This window comes from Molothrus ater, chromosome 1, assembly GCF_012460135.2.
Source record: "Molothrus ater isolate BHLD 08-10-18 breed brown headed cowbird chromosome 1, BPBGC_Mater_1.1, whole genome shotgun sequence".
NCBI classification, from domain to species: domain Eukaryota; kingdom Metazoa; phylum Chordata; class Aves; order Passeriformes; family Icteridae; genus Molothrus; species Molothrus ater.
This window is the reverse complement of record NC_050478.2, coordinates 70,137,725-70,152,890: the sequence shown is the minus strand read 5'-3', so window position 1 is coordinate 70,152,890 and position 15,166 is coordinate 70,137,725. Positions and strand designations below refer to the sequence as shown.

At 43.4% G+C, this 15,166-nt stretch overlaps 1 protein-coding gene across 1 annotated transcript in view; it reads left to right on the top strand.

The window, feature by feature from the left end:
* The first annotated feature begins 3,845 nt into the window (after window positions 1–3,845).
* The window catches only part of GMDS (GDP-mannose 4,6-dehydratase), a 408,811-nt gene continuing 397,490 nt past the window's right edge, over window positions 3,846–15,166 (top strand). The window contains exon 1 of the mRNA XM_036378822.2: window positions 3,846–4,118. Within this exon, the coding sequence (XP_036234715.1) occupies window positions 4,002–4,118 (117 nt within the window). The 5' untranslated portion in view covers window positions 3,846–4,001. The remainder of the gene's footprint in view (window positions 4,119–15,166) is intronic.

Below are 15,166 nucleotides of genomic sequence, written 5' to 3'. Positions count from 1 at the left end.
CAACAAAGCAGAAAAAGACCTTATCCTGGGCCTCCCTTGCTTGCCTGCCTGTATAACCCAAAAGCTCCTCAGAAAGGACAGTGCACTTGGATGAGCTACCCATCCTCCACTGGCTCATTTTCTGCACTTCCCAACCAGTCCTGGTGGGGCTGTGAACAATCCCTAGATGCCACCATGGACTTCACAGCTGGATATAGAATCTAAAGCATTTGATAGCTGCAGATAAGCAAAGTAAAATGTTTTGGAGTCAGCCTTCTTCTGTGATCCATGGACACTGATTTAATGGAGTTCACAGCACCATAATGCACAAGTTGCTTAAACTATTGAGTGAGGATCATTCAGAAGAATCCCAGAAAAAACAAAAACAGTCAGTTTTCCCCTTTGTTGCACTGATTGATGCAGAGAAAGAGGGCTCCACTCAGTCCAATGACAACTTCTAACTCCTGTTCAGAATAGGATGCAGTGATATCGTGTCAACTTTTACCACAGCTCTGGCATGAATGATGCTATTATTTTAATCAAATTGATGCTATTATTATAATAAAATTAGGGATACCTTTGTCCTACAGTGAATAAAGACAGCATTTTAAATCAGCTATTTCTACTTCTGAAGTAAGGCTACTTATTTCCTGCAAGAACTTGAACTGATTCACAAGACATCTTAAACCACACATAATTAGCTTTCCAAATTTCAAAGGCAATGTGGTCACATCCCCATTTAAACACTGATATCATCAGGACTGCAATATATGTGGTATTGAAGTGCATTAAGATTCAGTGTATCGATGTTCTCTTCCCTTTTCTCTTTTCCTTAACATTCAAGGTGATATTTTTTGCAATCTAACACACTTCAGTCCTTTTCTCCTACTACCCCTTTCTTCCTTACTCTCAATGACATTTATTTCCTCTCCAGTTTTCCCTCTCTGCTTCTTCTTTGTTCATTTTACATTATTTCCTGGTTTAGCCAGCTCAATTTCAATTAGCTTTGCTCTCCACCCTTCTTTCCCTGAGATACCTGTTTTTCTCCACCAGTACCAAGTAAATTTCTTCACATCTGTCCTATCTCTTTTCCCCCCAGTTCTTGGAGTGGCAGCTTTAAAGGTAATGCTGCACATGCTGTTCTTTGTGTCTCCTGAGACTTTGTCAGACCATTTACTCACTGGACATAAAACCTTTACTGGACACCCATGCTCACACAAGCATCTCCTCTTCCAGGGATCCAAGGGGGCTGGAGGTGCAGATGTGAATCAGTCTGCTGTCTCCTCTTTCCATGGGGCCTTGCCAGTTTTAGGAGCCAGAGCTGGGTCCACACGGCTGTGTGAGAAAGTGATTACAGGGTGGGCAGACAAAGCTCTAAATAAGGTAGCAAATGCCATGGTGCAGGTGCTGGAGGCAGCAAGGAGACATCAGTGCAGCCTAGCACTCAGAGTGAATATTAATCCTGGAGTCCCTGGGGGCTGCTGGTCCAGTTTTCAGCTGCAGTCTGACATAAATTGCTGTCAACACCAGAGCAACTTAGGTAAAATCTAGTACCTGGGCCACAATTGAGCCTTCAGTCTCTTCTGTAAATGTACTTTGGAAGACTTTGGTGACAGAACAGTCTTTGTGCATTAAAACCTGGAATGTGCCTGTGCATGCCAGGGGCAGATCTAGCAGGATTATGGTAGCTGGTTAACTGTGTCTGTAACTACTACTGCCAGACTTATAAATGGGACAGAAATTTAAACAAGTTAAAGGGGGCTTTTTTGGCTTTTTTTTTTCCTTTTTTTAAATTTTTTCTTTTTAGCTTCAGTCAGCTGGAACCTGAACTGGGCTGCACCCTGTCTGGTTTCACTTGCCTGTTTCTAGTATTACTATTGACCAAAAATACAGGTATGAAGCCTGGTAAAGTGTTCTCAGCAAAGCCTTGCTGGGATGCTCCCCTTACAGAAGTGACACAGATTGCAGACTCTTCTGTTCTGAATCACTCAGGAGTGCAGCAGGAAGGAGATCTACTGCTCTAACAGAGGAAGAGCAGGAGGTGCCTGTCACCTGAGAGTAAAACCAAAGCTCAAGGTCCTTGGTCCACTGATGCAACTTGATTTATCAGGCAATTTATGAAAGGTGTGAACCAGCTTCCCCCCTTAGTGTTTTTGGGAAAAATAGTCAAGGAAAATGCTATATGTGAAAAACAGTTCTTGTGGAACACTGGATAACTGGGGTAGGAAAAATGCTGTTTGGAGAAAGTAACTAAAAAAAGGCTCTTAACTGCACACGTGGGCCCCAGGGATGGAGGCTCCTATATCACATCTTCAGGACTTACACTGTCAGCTTGACTCACCAGTTTTTTGAGCAGAACAAGAAAAAAGGTAAGCCAATGAATGGACTGCCAAAGAAAGCCAGAAATGACAAGCTTCTCTGGCCACATAAAGGACAATTTTTAAGGCTGTAGCTCACACACTCTTCTATGCAGCTCAGACCTGACAGGAGAGTGAATGATGTATGTAAATAAGTAAAGAAAGGAAACTTGCTCCTAACTCCCTCTAATCTCAAATCCTAGGTTTCCAAATAAAGGCTTGTGCCTTATTTCTGGTATACAGAATCCTGAAACTCTCAGAATTTGATAACCTTTTATTTTCCTGTGTAATTTTAAAACTGAGGGGGTGGAGCTCATGTGTGGTGCCCCTCCTCTCTGAATCCGAGACTGTACATCCATAAAATCCCACTTAGTGGGAAGAAGTCATTTTGCACAAGTAGTAGCCAATGTTACCAACTTGATAAAAATGCATGCGCTTGTTGAGAAGAGGCTTCAGAAACAGGAGGCAGAAATGGTACAACTGGGATGACATCCTGCAACTATGTAACTGTGACATAATACAAATTCGCCATGGCATCACAAACCATGAGGCTGCAAGAAGGGAATTTAAACCGAGAAAGTGGGGAGCGGCATGCAAGAAAGTATTCACAATTTGAGAGTACAGTTCCATTTGAAGGGCATTATGCTCCTAGACTCGGGGGGGGGGGGGGGGGGTTGTTTGTTTGTTTTGTTTTTTTTTTTTGTTGTTTTGTTTTGTTTTTTGCTTTTTTTAAAATGTACTATGGGTTTTCAATGACATTGAAAATTTTTGGTCATGTAGCACAATAATAGAAAAATTAGCAGTACGATGGTCATCTGTATACACAGAAGCCTCATCATCCAAGCATGCATTGAGGGAATGGATGAGAAATCCTTCATGGAATAGCAGCAAACCTCGGGCATGCACCTTCTTCCTTATACATACAGCGACCTGCTGCCTGGATAAAAGCTGTGCTGGTCCAGTGCCTCATCAGAAGAAGAAACACGTGCTGTAAATCCCTTTTTCCAGACGCCTTTGGTCCGTTCATAACCAAGCGTTTCCAGAGTGGGAAGGCTGGGCACCCCCGCGGCGGTGCCTCGGTGACTCCTCCGCGCCGCGGGGGGCGCTGTGATCCCGGCCCCGCTGCCTCACTCAGCACCGCCGGCGCATCCTCCGGCCCGACACGCGGTCAGGAAGTCGGGCGGCCTCGCTCCCCCTCCTCTTCTTCCTCCTCCTCCTCTTCTTCCTCCATCTCCTTCTCCTCCTCCTCCTCCGGCCACGCCCCTCCCCGCCCGCTCTCAGCCAATCACCGCGCCAGCTTTCGGCCCCGGCGCATCTCCCGCCCCTTTCGGGGAGCGCCGGGGCTCCTGATTGGCTGCGGGCTCGGGCCGCACGGCGGGAGCGGTGCCGAGCACGGGGCGCGCTCCCGGGCCGTGCGGCGGGAGCGCGCCTGCGGGGGGCTGCACCTGCGGCCGCCGCGGGGGGGGGCGGGAGCACGGGCGGTGGGGCGGGAGCGCGAGCGCGGAAATGCCGCGGCGGCGGCGGCCGCGGCAGCGCAGGTAACCCCGGGTGCCGGCAGGCATCCTCCCCTCTGTGCCCGCCCCCAGCGCCGGGAGCCTCGCCCCGGCGGCCGCGCCTCCGCCCCGGGATACCTCCGCACCTGGGACGCGCCCGCCTGCCGGGAGGATGGCACAGCCCGCGGCAGAGGAGGCGTGTGGCTGCGCCGCCGCCGCCGCACCGGGAGACGACGGCGAGGAGATGAACGGCAGGAAGGTGGCTCTGATCACCGGCATCACCGGGCAGGTAACGGCGGGGCTCCCCTCGTTCGCGTGCCCTCCCGGAGGGCGGCGGAGGGAGAGGGAGAGGGGATGGGAAGGAGCCGCCCCGAGGCGCCCGCAGGCGGCCGTGACCGGGGCCAGGCGTTGGGAGAGGGGCGGCGGAGGGCTCGGCGTGGGTCTGCCCGGCGCCTTCGCTCCCGGGCCCGGGGGCACGTCCCCGCGGGTGCCTTCCCAGCCCGGTGCCCGCTGCCCTTCCCCGCTGGCGCTGCCAGTTCCGCGCCGGGCTGGAGTTCCCTCTGACAGCCCCCGGCTGGGTCAGAGGCGGACAGACCGCCTCGTGGGTAGGGCTTGTCTGCCCCGGGGGTCTGCAGTGTTCTGCTGGTGTGAGCGAGATGGTGTGCAATGCCTTTTTTTGTCTCGTGTCTGGACCTGTCTTATAGTAGTTTGTACCAGGAATTCATGAGAAATCAGCTAAACCTGTGCAGGGATGATGTGTGAAGCCAGCATCGCTGAAAAAGGAGCAGCATCTAGGAAAGACAGTACAAGGAGCCAGTGTTGGGACTCTTCATCCTGAGGTCTGCAGTGGGGAAGGTACCAGTGCAGGTGTGAGGCAGCCAGCGTTGGTTGCGACCTGATCAGGCTTGTCACTCAGGAGGGCTGCTTGGCACTTGCCACTGTGACACACTGGGCAGCCATGCATGTACAGTCAGTACCTGCTTTATCCTGAAACCTCAGTGGAAGACAAAAGCGTTTCCCCAGGCCACCTGTTTTGTATTTGTGTACGTTCATTGCAGTCTCCAATTTTTTTGGCTGTATTACTCATAGGGATAATGATGCTCTCAGCGTCCTGGTGCTTTGAGCAGAAGGTGCAGGAGAAAGATGGCATGGGAAAAGAAAGATCTCAAAGAGAAAGAAATCACAATCTCTCTTGGAGCAACTGCTGCATGATGAAAAAAGATGTGATGGTGGTGAGCTTTAACCTGGTGAGGTGTGCAGGAGGGTTGATGTGTGCAGTTTGTGGCTTCTGCTGCTGCACTTCCAGTAGGCAGCTGGGATAGTTGGTTGGACTGTTTGTGCACACAGAGATCTGCATTGCTCTGTCTTTGCTGGCAAGTGGGTGCTAAATGAAAAGTTGTCCTGGACATGCTTGCTCATATTTGAGGAACATCTTATTTGCAATGTAGATACCTCGCACTACCTGGGAAAATTTGCTCTCCTTTCACATTGCTTATCTCCAGGAACATGCTGGTACTGAATGACTTCTGCTTGGAGGGTGTATCTCCCGTGATTGGTATAACTTGTTCAGTAAGTAATGTATATTAGCCATTAAGGCTCATTTTAGAATCCCAGTGGAACAGCATTTTTTCTTTATGGCTTGCATTTAGTTAGTGACAGCTTCATACATGGAAGAACGTCTTCCCCTTCAACTGTGACTTGTCCTGGTATGTTTGCAGATCCACTGTGAGGTGCTGGTGTGGATTGTTGAGAAGTCCATGAGCACTGTGAAAAAGTACATGTCAAAACAAACATGTTGCTCTTTTACTCTGAGACAGTCAGTGCTGTCTCTCTTTTTATTTTATAGTGGAAGAACCAGTGGGTTCTTTGTGAGGGAGTAAATACAGAGACTAGCTTTTCATCTGCTGTCTGAGGGAGCCTGCACTGTGCTTTGAACATTCACCTGCTGCTTGTGTTTTGCCTCATTATGCCTGGTCCTGTGTGTTCTTGCCACACTTTTTGGTCACGCTCTTCTCATGGGTTAGCCGCTGTCTGCTAAGAGCAGGCTGGGGAGAACCATCCAAGGGGCTGTCTGACAAGGAGACGTAACTATGTCTGAGAAGAGGAAAAACTACTGATCTCTATGTACTAACACTTCTGCTTGATGTTTATTTCTAGCAAGAGCACAGTCAGAGCTTTCCCAAGGACTCCTTTGGTGCTGTGTGAAAAGTCTTCCAGGTTGTTGCCAGAAGTACGTTTCCCTTCATCAAAGATAGTAAGTTAGAGGCCTGTAGCTACAACACCATGGTTCTTTCAGTGCTGTGTTCTGTATGTTACTTTGTTTCCAAAGCAGATCCTCCTTCTTAGCTTAACTTTTGACAGGCATATTATTTATCATTGCAACATGTGGAGAACCAGAGCTAAGAAAGGCCTTTTTTGGGGCCGTGTAGTTCTCCATAATTCTGAGATCTGCTGCCAGGATTCCTGGTCCATCTATTTTCTTAGATGAGTTTTAAAGAACATCACCATACTTTGAAGAGGCTCACCCAGAAACAGGAGACTTGGATTTTGTTTCCTGTGTGAGAAAGGGAGACTTGCATTTGAAGAAAGAGTGCAATGTGTTTTTAAACTTAGTTACCATGCGTAAAAATGCATTTTTCTTCTTCTTCTAGTTGAAGCTAGAGCTCAGGCTTTTTCTCTCCCAGGCAATTATTTTATCGACTGTGCTAAAGATTATTGGCCTGTTTCAAATTCTTCCTTTAACTGGTGCTCTTTCAAGGTGGGAGATAAAGGCTTGGATCTCTTCAGACTGAAGGTGGTACAGAACAGAATTGGATGGTAAACTCCTCTTATTTAAACTATGCCCTTTTTGCAACAGCAAAAAGCAAGCTGCCATAGTTGTATTGTATAAGGAACCTGCTTTTGTTTGTGTGTGGTCATGGTCTGCGAGTGTTTGCTGAAGTAATGCCCTGTAGGGCCTGGCACATAAGGATGGGTGGAAGATAATTATTGAGCTGGATGTGGACCATGACAGTTCTGGGCAATTGTGGAGTAGGGCTTTTGTTGTTAGAGTACTCTTGGGTCAGATGAGGTGCTGCTTGAACTGTAACAGCCCTTCCTGAGTTGGGATGATGCCACAGCAAGTGTGCTTGATCATAGTGCTGGAATCAGATAACTCATTATTTTTCAGAACTTCTGTGTAGGACAGGAACATGAGGATTGTTCACCTTTTCCACTGACAAAAGTTGGGGTTTTCTCTCTAGAATGGAGAAAGAGTTGAGCTCAGATAGTTATACTTTGATAATGGAGCAACTGACTGATGATGCAGCTTTTAACTGAAACATAACATAGAGATATGGCACAACTGAAACTTCTGATGAAGGGACTTTTAATGGGGTTCATGAGACTTTACAGCATGCCAGAGAAAGATGGGCTGTCTGCACAAGTTCTTCTGTTTAGTAAGAGACTGGAGGCACATGCGTTTGCCAGCTTAACTTCACCTGTTAATGAAATCAGTTCTGGTGACTTGCTTTTCTTCTAGATAGAAGACATTTAGAGGACAGGTATCTGCAAGGGTGAATGTGTTACTGATAAGAAGGTGAGTTTGACCTCTGGCCACAAAAAAGGAGTTTGCTGCATGCATGGTGAAGCCACAAAGGAGAGCAAATTTCATAATTCTATGATCAGGACTTAATTGGCATTCTGGCTCCAAGGGCTGAACCTTAGTTTCTATTAAATCAAAGCAAGTGTATCAACCTCTACAAATTCTGCATTTGCCCTTGGAGTTATGGTGAAATCAGTATCGTTCCAGCACTTGCATTGCTGATAAGAGACTCTAAGCATGTAGGCAGTGGTGTTATATACTCCTTTTGCAGTATTGAGATTTCTTTTATCTTTCTCACACCACAGCAGTGGAACGAACCACATTTCACTGTTTTGCTAAAATAACTTCCAGAGTGAGGCAGTTGCTGTGGTTAGATGGATGAAACATTTCTGAAGTGTCATGTAGGTATTGGTCTGCTGGTAGACTACTTATGAGTAATGCTTAGCACTTTTTTCTTCGTTTAAAGAGAAGTATTTTAAATTAAACAGGCCTCTTGTATGTGTTTAAGTGAAAATACTTAAAAAAAAATCTCAAACAGCTTGAATATCACTAAGAGTGTTTTCACAATGCAAAATAAACATACTGGACTTTTCAAACCTTGGTAACTTGAAGAGTTACTCTGTAAAAATGGAAGTTTTGAATCAAATACTAGTATTACTAACAGTGTAATTACTAACAGTTCTGCAAACATGGCATGTTGCTTGTACCAGGAAGCTACGAAAGCAGTACACTTTTAAAGTGTTGTTTTCTAGACCTTGTGACTAAATATCTGTTAAATCGCTCTTAAATATCTATTCAGAATGTCTGATTGCACTGCAATCAGTCTGATTGTCTTTCTCATACTGATACTTGTAAGAGTATTCAGATATTTGACTTCTTGGAAAAGTACCAAGAAATAATCTCTCTGAGCCTAACTATGTGGCTATATGTTGATGTTTCTACTTTTCCCATTTGGGCCCTGGATTTTGAGCAGTAAATAATATCTATCTGCATCTGGTGCTTTCCTAGGAGAGGCAGCAAGGTAGACCACGATGGTTCAGCAGGCACTTCAAAGCTCAGTTTAGTATGAAGTGATGCATTAGAGCTCAGTGTCAGTACATGCCCTGAGGCTATTGCAAACGGAGCATGGAGGGAGCAGTTGTGTTTCTGCCTTGTGAGAGTTCTTACAGCAGCAATACTAGCTCCAGCCTCTGCTCCTTTGCCTGCAGTTCTGTCAAATACAGCTTCCATTTGGCAAAACTTAAGGCAGCAACCTCACTCAGAACTTTCACCCAAGCCTGAAGGGAGCTTAAAGAGTTGGGTCTGACTCTGTCTTTTGTATTGAAAGTTCAGTTGCTTACAGCCTTTGCTATTCCTCTAACACACCAAACCCTTATACAGGTGTACTGCAAGTTTCATGCCACAGTTATTGTTCACAGTTGGAGAAAGGTTAACTGTATCAAGAGGGGGGAAAAAAGATACTGAGAAAGCAAGATTTGCTGTTGTAAATTGAGGTCAAGTTGTATGGTTTTTTAAAAATTTGGCTGTTGAGGTAGAACAAGACAGGCTCAGTGGGGCAAAGTACAGTAATAACAGAACATGAGTCATTGCTTAGTATTAGAAAAACCCTGAAATGAGTAGCTGGTAGAGGGTCATGGTCATATCCTATAAAACTCTTTGATACTCTGTGGCTAAAATAAAATAAATGTTACTTGGAGAAGAGTTGCAGAGGAAACAGTTAAACAATGTTTATGAAAGCTTCTTTCAGTATAGTGATCAAACTGTGAGGTGGGAATCTGTGTCACTGGAGAACGTGTGTATACTTGAAAAACACAGGTAGAGAAACATTATAGGCTGCTGTAGCAGAGACAGGATGTTGGTTTGCCAGAAGGATAAAATCGGAGGGATTGGTTTTTCGCATTGAAATAGGAGGATAATCTTTGCTGAAACTGGCTAAAGGTAAATATTAGCACTGCTGCCATTTCATTAAGACAAATAGTCTTAGTTTCTGAGTAAAGCTAAATATTAGTATTGCTGCCTGTTCATTTAAACAAATATTGTCTTGTTTGAAGCCAAGGAGTCTATTTCAGTTTCTGTCTCTAAGTAGGCAAGAGTTGTCTTGAGCGAGGATTTCACGTGCATTGAACTTCCTTATCATAGTCTGAGGATGCAGAGATGTAGGAGCACTGAATTTGGCCACAAACCTAAATGCAAGAAACTTCTTTTAAACTTGGGAGGGTATGTGTTTTTTGGGGTGGCTTTTATTGGATTGGTTTGTTTTAAATGATGAGGATGTCAAGCACAGAAGAAATTGACTATAGAAGTTGAGTGTCTGTCCCTGGAGGAACCCAAACCAAACTGGACATGGCCCTAAGCAACTTACACTTGCTGACCCTGTCTTCAGCAGGGATGTTGAACTGCACAGAAGTCCCTTTCAATATAAGGTTGTGTGATATTATGACCACTTCACAGGATTGGAAGTGGAACCACCTGCAGTTTGTGACAAGATGGCATAAGGGGCTTGTTGAAAATAATTTGCAGCAAATAAATAGTGGCTCTGACATGAAACTAAGCTTTCCTAAAATATAATTCCAGGTATTTTCCTTTTACAGGATATAGATGAGGAGTACTGCTATTGATTGTCACCCAAAACTCTTGAGGAAAAGGCATTTTACTGAGTAAAGTAGTATAACAAATACTGAAATTGAATACTAGAATATTTTCTAAAAACAGAGACCCTATTTATACAAAGATGCCTGACTTTTGATTGCCTTCACTCCCTTTTGGAAAGAGGAGGGCTACTAGATAGACTAATTCAACTTCTGCAGTAATAGCCATCTATAAATACATGGTTCAATGTTTTACTCTTTCATATGGTTTATACTCTACACCAGTATGTGCAGGGCTTTTGTCTTCTTCTAGGACTGGGAGTCCAGGACCTTGGTTGCTCTCTGTGCCTGCCTGGGGTAGCCCATCTGTATTCCATTGCCTTTCAGAATAATTCAGTTAGTGATGGCATTTGAACATAGGTTACCTAGGAGATATTCACAATAAAAAGTGTAACTGATATGGGATTAGTTCATGTGTGCCTTGATGTATTAACTTCCTTTTTTTCTTTCCACCTTTGCACAGCTTTGCTCAGTGTTTGTGACTGCCAGTGAAGTCTGTTCTTTAGTTGTATACTGGAGAGGGAAGTTCTGGTAGCCTGGCTCAGCTAGCAGCCTTTCAATTCGAGGACCAGTGCAGGCAGTCTGATTCCTTGTGTTTGAACATGATGTAATGCAGGATGTGGATTGAAAAACGTTGAGAACAACAAGTGAATCATAAGGTACTGTATGCTGTGATGGGTCCCTGCTGTGAACTTAGGTAAAATAATGAGAGTGTTCCAGGAAAAAGAAAATGCTGAAGTTCATGTTAATGGTGCTGAGGTGTGAAACAGATCTACACATGACAACCAAATAGGGTTTGGGAAGATGACTTCCTCCAGGCAACATTTCTCATGACATCTGATGCTGTGGTTAGGGGGCTATTTGATGCTACTGCCTGGACTGACAGTCCAGGAGAACAGATTACCCCATTGCCAGCAGCATGCAGCTTCTTTAATCTTTAACTGTTTGGGGATTTTTAAATTTAATTAAGACTGGTGACTGCTGGCATAGACAGAACCTGTAGTTCTTTATTTCCTAAAGTTTTAAAGAGCTAAGGCCTCCTCTTCTCCATGTACCTACAGCCAATCCAATCTGAATAGAGAACTCTTGTAAAAATCTTTTCTATGTGACTTGATCTTCTACCACTAAATTTTGGTCTTTTTTTCCCCTCTGATTATCTCTTTCAGATCCTTTTGTCTGTTGAGCTTTCTGCACAAGGGAGTCGGTTTCTTAGAAAATAGATAGCTATGCAGAAGGGCAAGGAGAAATGGAGTACTTGAACCTGCTGATGGCCTGTGTGAGAAACACATCAAAAGCTACCACTGTGATCCCTATAAATAATAAATAAAAGGTTGAATAAACGGCTTTTCAGTGCAGTTGTGATACTGGTGTTCATCCTAGTGGTGCTTCCTGTTGCTCAAGACAAGACACCTTGTCTTAGAGGAGTACCAAGGCTGGGTTTCTTTGCACTTGCCTCTGCTTTCATTCAGTCTGGGAGGCAGGAAGTAGTTTCTTTCTCTTGGCAATTCCTAGCAACCTTATCCCAACTTCTTCAGACTTCTGGGTCTGGAGTAGAGTCCTGATTAAGTGTCTGTTCTTACAAGCTTGTCAGCCCAGTTTCTCCTACACTGTTGTGGCACAGCTCAGGCTTATTTTGGAAAGCACAGCTTCCTTGAAGCTCTGGGTGGATGACGGCACAAGAGCAAGGTGGCAGTGTGGTTGATGTCCAGCTTCCTCTTTCACAGGTGTATGTTCTCTCTTGCTCTAAATTTCTTCTTGCTACTTTGGCTGCTTTTTAGCCAAGTGAGCAAAATAAAAATATTTTCTTTTTAATATTTTTGTCACCTCCTGCCTCTTTCATATGAATCCACTGATTGTTTTTTCAGACCCTCAGCTAAGGAATTCCTTTGGGTTGTATGTATGTGATCTGGAGGATGCAGTTATGTCCAAATCTTTCAGTTAAGCAAAACCATAGAAGGTGAGGTAAAAGAGTGGAATTCTCTCAAGTTTCCTGTTTCTATTACTGGAAGCCCTTATGGCTTGTTCCTTTTGAGTGTGTTCACAGGCTTTACAACTTAAATCCACAATGAAGCTTTTGTAAAGCCTGCCAAACAAATTGATCTGAACTGGCTTATCTTTTGTCACCTGTGCTTTTCACATGTGTTAAGCAACTGAACTTCCTCATATGCAACTTGAATGTTGTAACAATTTTAGTCAAGAATACACACAAATCAGTACAACCGAGGCGGGCTCTCTTCTTCAGGAGTATTTCTTGTTAGAGTCTCATTATTGTCTCTTTTTTTAATGGGAAATATAAATTCTTCCTTGTAACTCGGTGTTATTTGACAGTAAGCAAAGTAAGTGTAAAAAAAATCCATTGACTTTGATATGGTTGCAGTTAGTTCAGTGGTAAGTGCCATGGAAGGCATTAGATACTGTGTACCCTGAGCCAACTCCAGTCTGATGAATAATGGTACATTGGCATTGTGCAGTCAAACTTACCTGTGATATTGTCAGCTACTTCATTGCAATGCTCAGCTAAGTACACTGGTCCAACAGGTATGTCAGCTGCAAAGAGGTGCTTGACTTGGATATGGAATGCCATAGATCTTGGCATTTTGCAAGGGGTATCCAAGTAGATAAACCAGCTTGTGCTGCTTTTGCCAAGCTTGAACACCTTTGAAATAACAGGAAAAATTATGCATGTTCTAGAAAAATCTGGCTAACCACTAAGTATAGCAAGATGTAGTCAAATTTTAGGAAACGTTTCTGCAGGGCTTTGCTTCAGCTGTCATTTGACCAATTTACTGCTGCTTAGAAATTCTTCTCAAAGGAGAATTCCTACAGCCTGTGTGGTGAATTCTAATGCAGAAGGAAAAAATGATACCATGTTAAGTGTCTAGGTGAGTGCTTTTGCTGTAATTAGAAGATGCCTGGTTTCTGCTGCATATCTGACACCTGCACAGCTATTAAAGAGGTGTCTCTTGGCTTTTGATTATGCCTCAGGTAAATGGTAACTGTTCCTGTGTATCCAGAGGCAGTCTGAGGTAGCATGTCACCATGCAAAGGAAGCCTTAAACCACCCAACCCCCAGTTTAGAAAACAGTAGACAGTGTTTTATTTGTATCCTAGGATGTCTAGGATAGTACCTTGTGCCAGAAGTACCTTGAAGACATTTACCACTTTATGAATGGAGATAAGCCTTTCCCAAGGTGTATGGATTGGTATATATGTCTTGCAGAAAATAAAACACAAAGTCAAGAAAATACTTCTAACTGCTCCTTTACATTTTTAGAATTTTTTTTTCCTTTTTTCCCTGAGTTTTATGTTTCTAGTTTGATATGCTGCAGTCCCTTCTGACTGTTACTCTGAGTCTTACTGTAAACGTCTGCTGGTGCTATTCTGGAACTGGGTAGCAATATCTGACTGTTTAGGTTGCTATTTGTCATATTACAGGCATGCCGTCAGGAGTGTGGTTATTTTGTTTATTTTTTTTCCCTGGCATTTTCTTGGTCCATGAAGAATCTCTTCAGATGCATTAGCAATGGGTGGCTTTATCAGTGATGCTGGTGATGACCCATAGATTCCTCTTAATAGATATTTCTCTGTTGAAAGGATAAGAAACAGACACCATGTCTTTGGCTGCTGATTGTTGTCCCTGCTTTTTTTAGCACTGATATCCTCTCTAAGAGCATAAACATTACTGTGGAGCACGTTTGGTTTTGAAAGCTGAAATTTCTGGGTATACTGTCTGGATTTCATACAACTAAATAATTGTGGTTTTGATGTCAGTGGAATTCTTTCCATGATTACACAGTAATAGTCTGTCAATGTATTCCTGCCAAAACTTAGCATGCTGTTTGCCTCTGAAGTGAAATACTATTAAAATACTACAAGATAAACAGTATGAAAGGGATACAGAACTCTTCAAGCCTGCATGCAAAATACTGTGCTCTTACATCTTTTAGGTATCTCTTTGAGGTCTCTCTGCTCCATGGGAATGCTTAAAAAGGTACAGCTGAGAAGCTTCTTTGTGGTGCTGATTTGACTGTTACTGATCAAGCATTGCTCTGCTGAAGCCCAAGCCTGAGCTCTGTGAGCAGACCTTCACAGCCTCTGGGCTAAAAAGTGGCTTTGTTCCCTTCAGTGTTTGAAATGATACTGGAAGCTGTTCCAGAATCTCGCTGGTCTTTGAAAAGGCGGTGAGGACTCTGTGGTTGTAGATCTGCAGGCTCAGTACAATATGTAAATTTATTTTTGAAGGCAAAATAAAGTTGGAGAATTATTCTGATATGTGAAGGCAAGGAAGTTATAAAGACTAAGAGTTAAACTTTGCTTTATGCCCTTACTAGTCCATTTTGGGAAAACAGTCATACTTGCAGCTGATCTGAGACTAAAAAGTTGTAACTGTGTGGTTTTGCTTCATGCGTTTAATTTCTTGTGGTCACCTGATATACATTAAATGTTTCTATGTTCTTATTGAAGCACTTTATAGTTGAATATATAGTGTAATTGTTTAAGTCCTTTTTCTGCATTTTTCAGTGAGAAGAGAATTTTTTACTAATTTGAGAGGTTTTCATTATTCAAGAATAAAATAAGAATCTTAGGACTGACTGTGTCTCCAAAATTACACTTGCTGTATTTTCTTTGGTAGGTATTATCATTATGTTTTCACACTATTTATGCTGGACCACTATGTATAGAAGCCATCTTTGTAGAAATGCATTGTTATGCTGCTGTTTTTGATTTGTGAAGTCTGGCTAGAATTTCAAATAATTTCATTGCCTGTAGCTTTACTTGTTTAAACATTAGGAGAGATCAGATTATTCTTAAAATTGAAGAGTAGCTCCAATGGGAAAATACTGATTGCTAATTTCTTTTAGAGTGCAATTCAGCTTTGTCACTTTCAAACTCTTGGTTTTCATCATATTCAAGGATCTCACATCTGTCTTCTGTCTTGATCAGTTAAAGACAGGTGCCGCACAGACTTGGCAAATTGAAAGCAAATTCAAAACTACAGAAATTCCCTAATGATGCCATGGTTTTCATTTTGATAAATTGGGAGAACTGCAAAATGATGGTTTAAGTTATTTTTAGGAGACATGAAGGTGTGTAAAGCAGGAAATA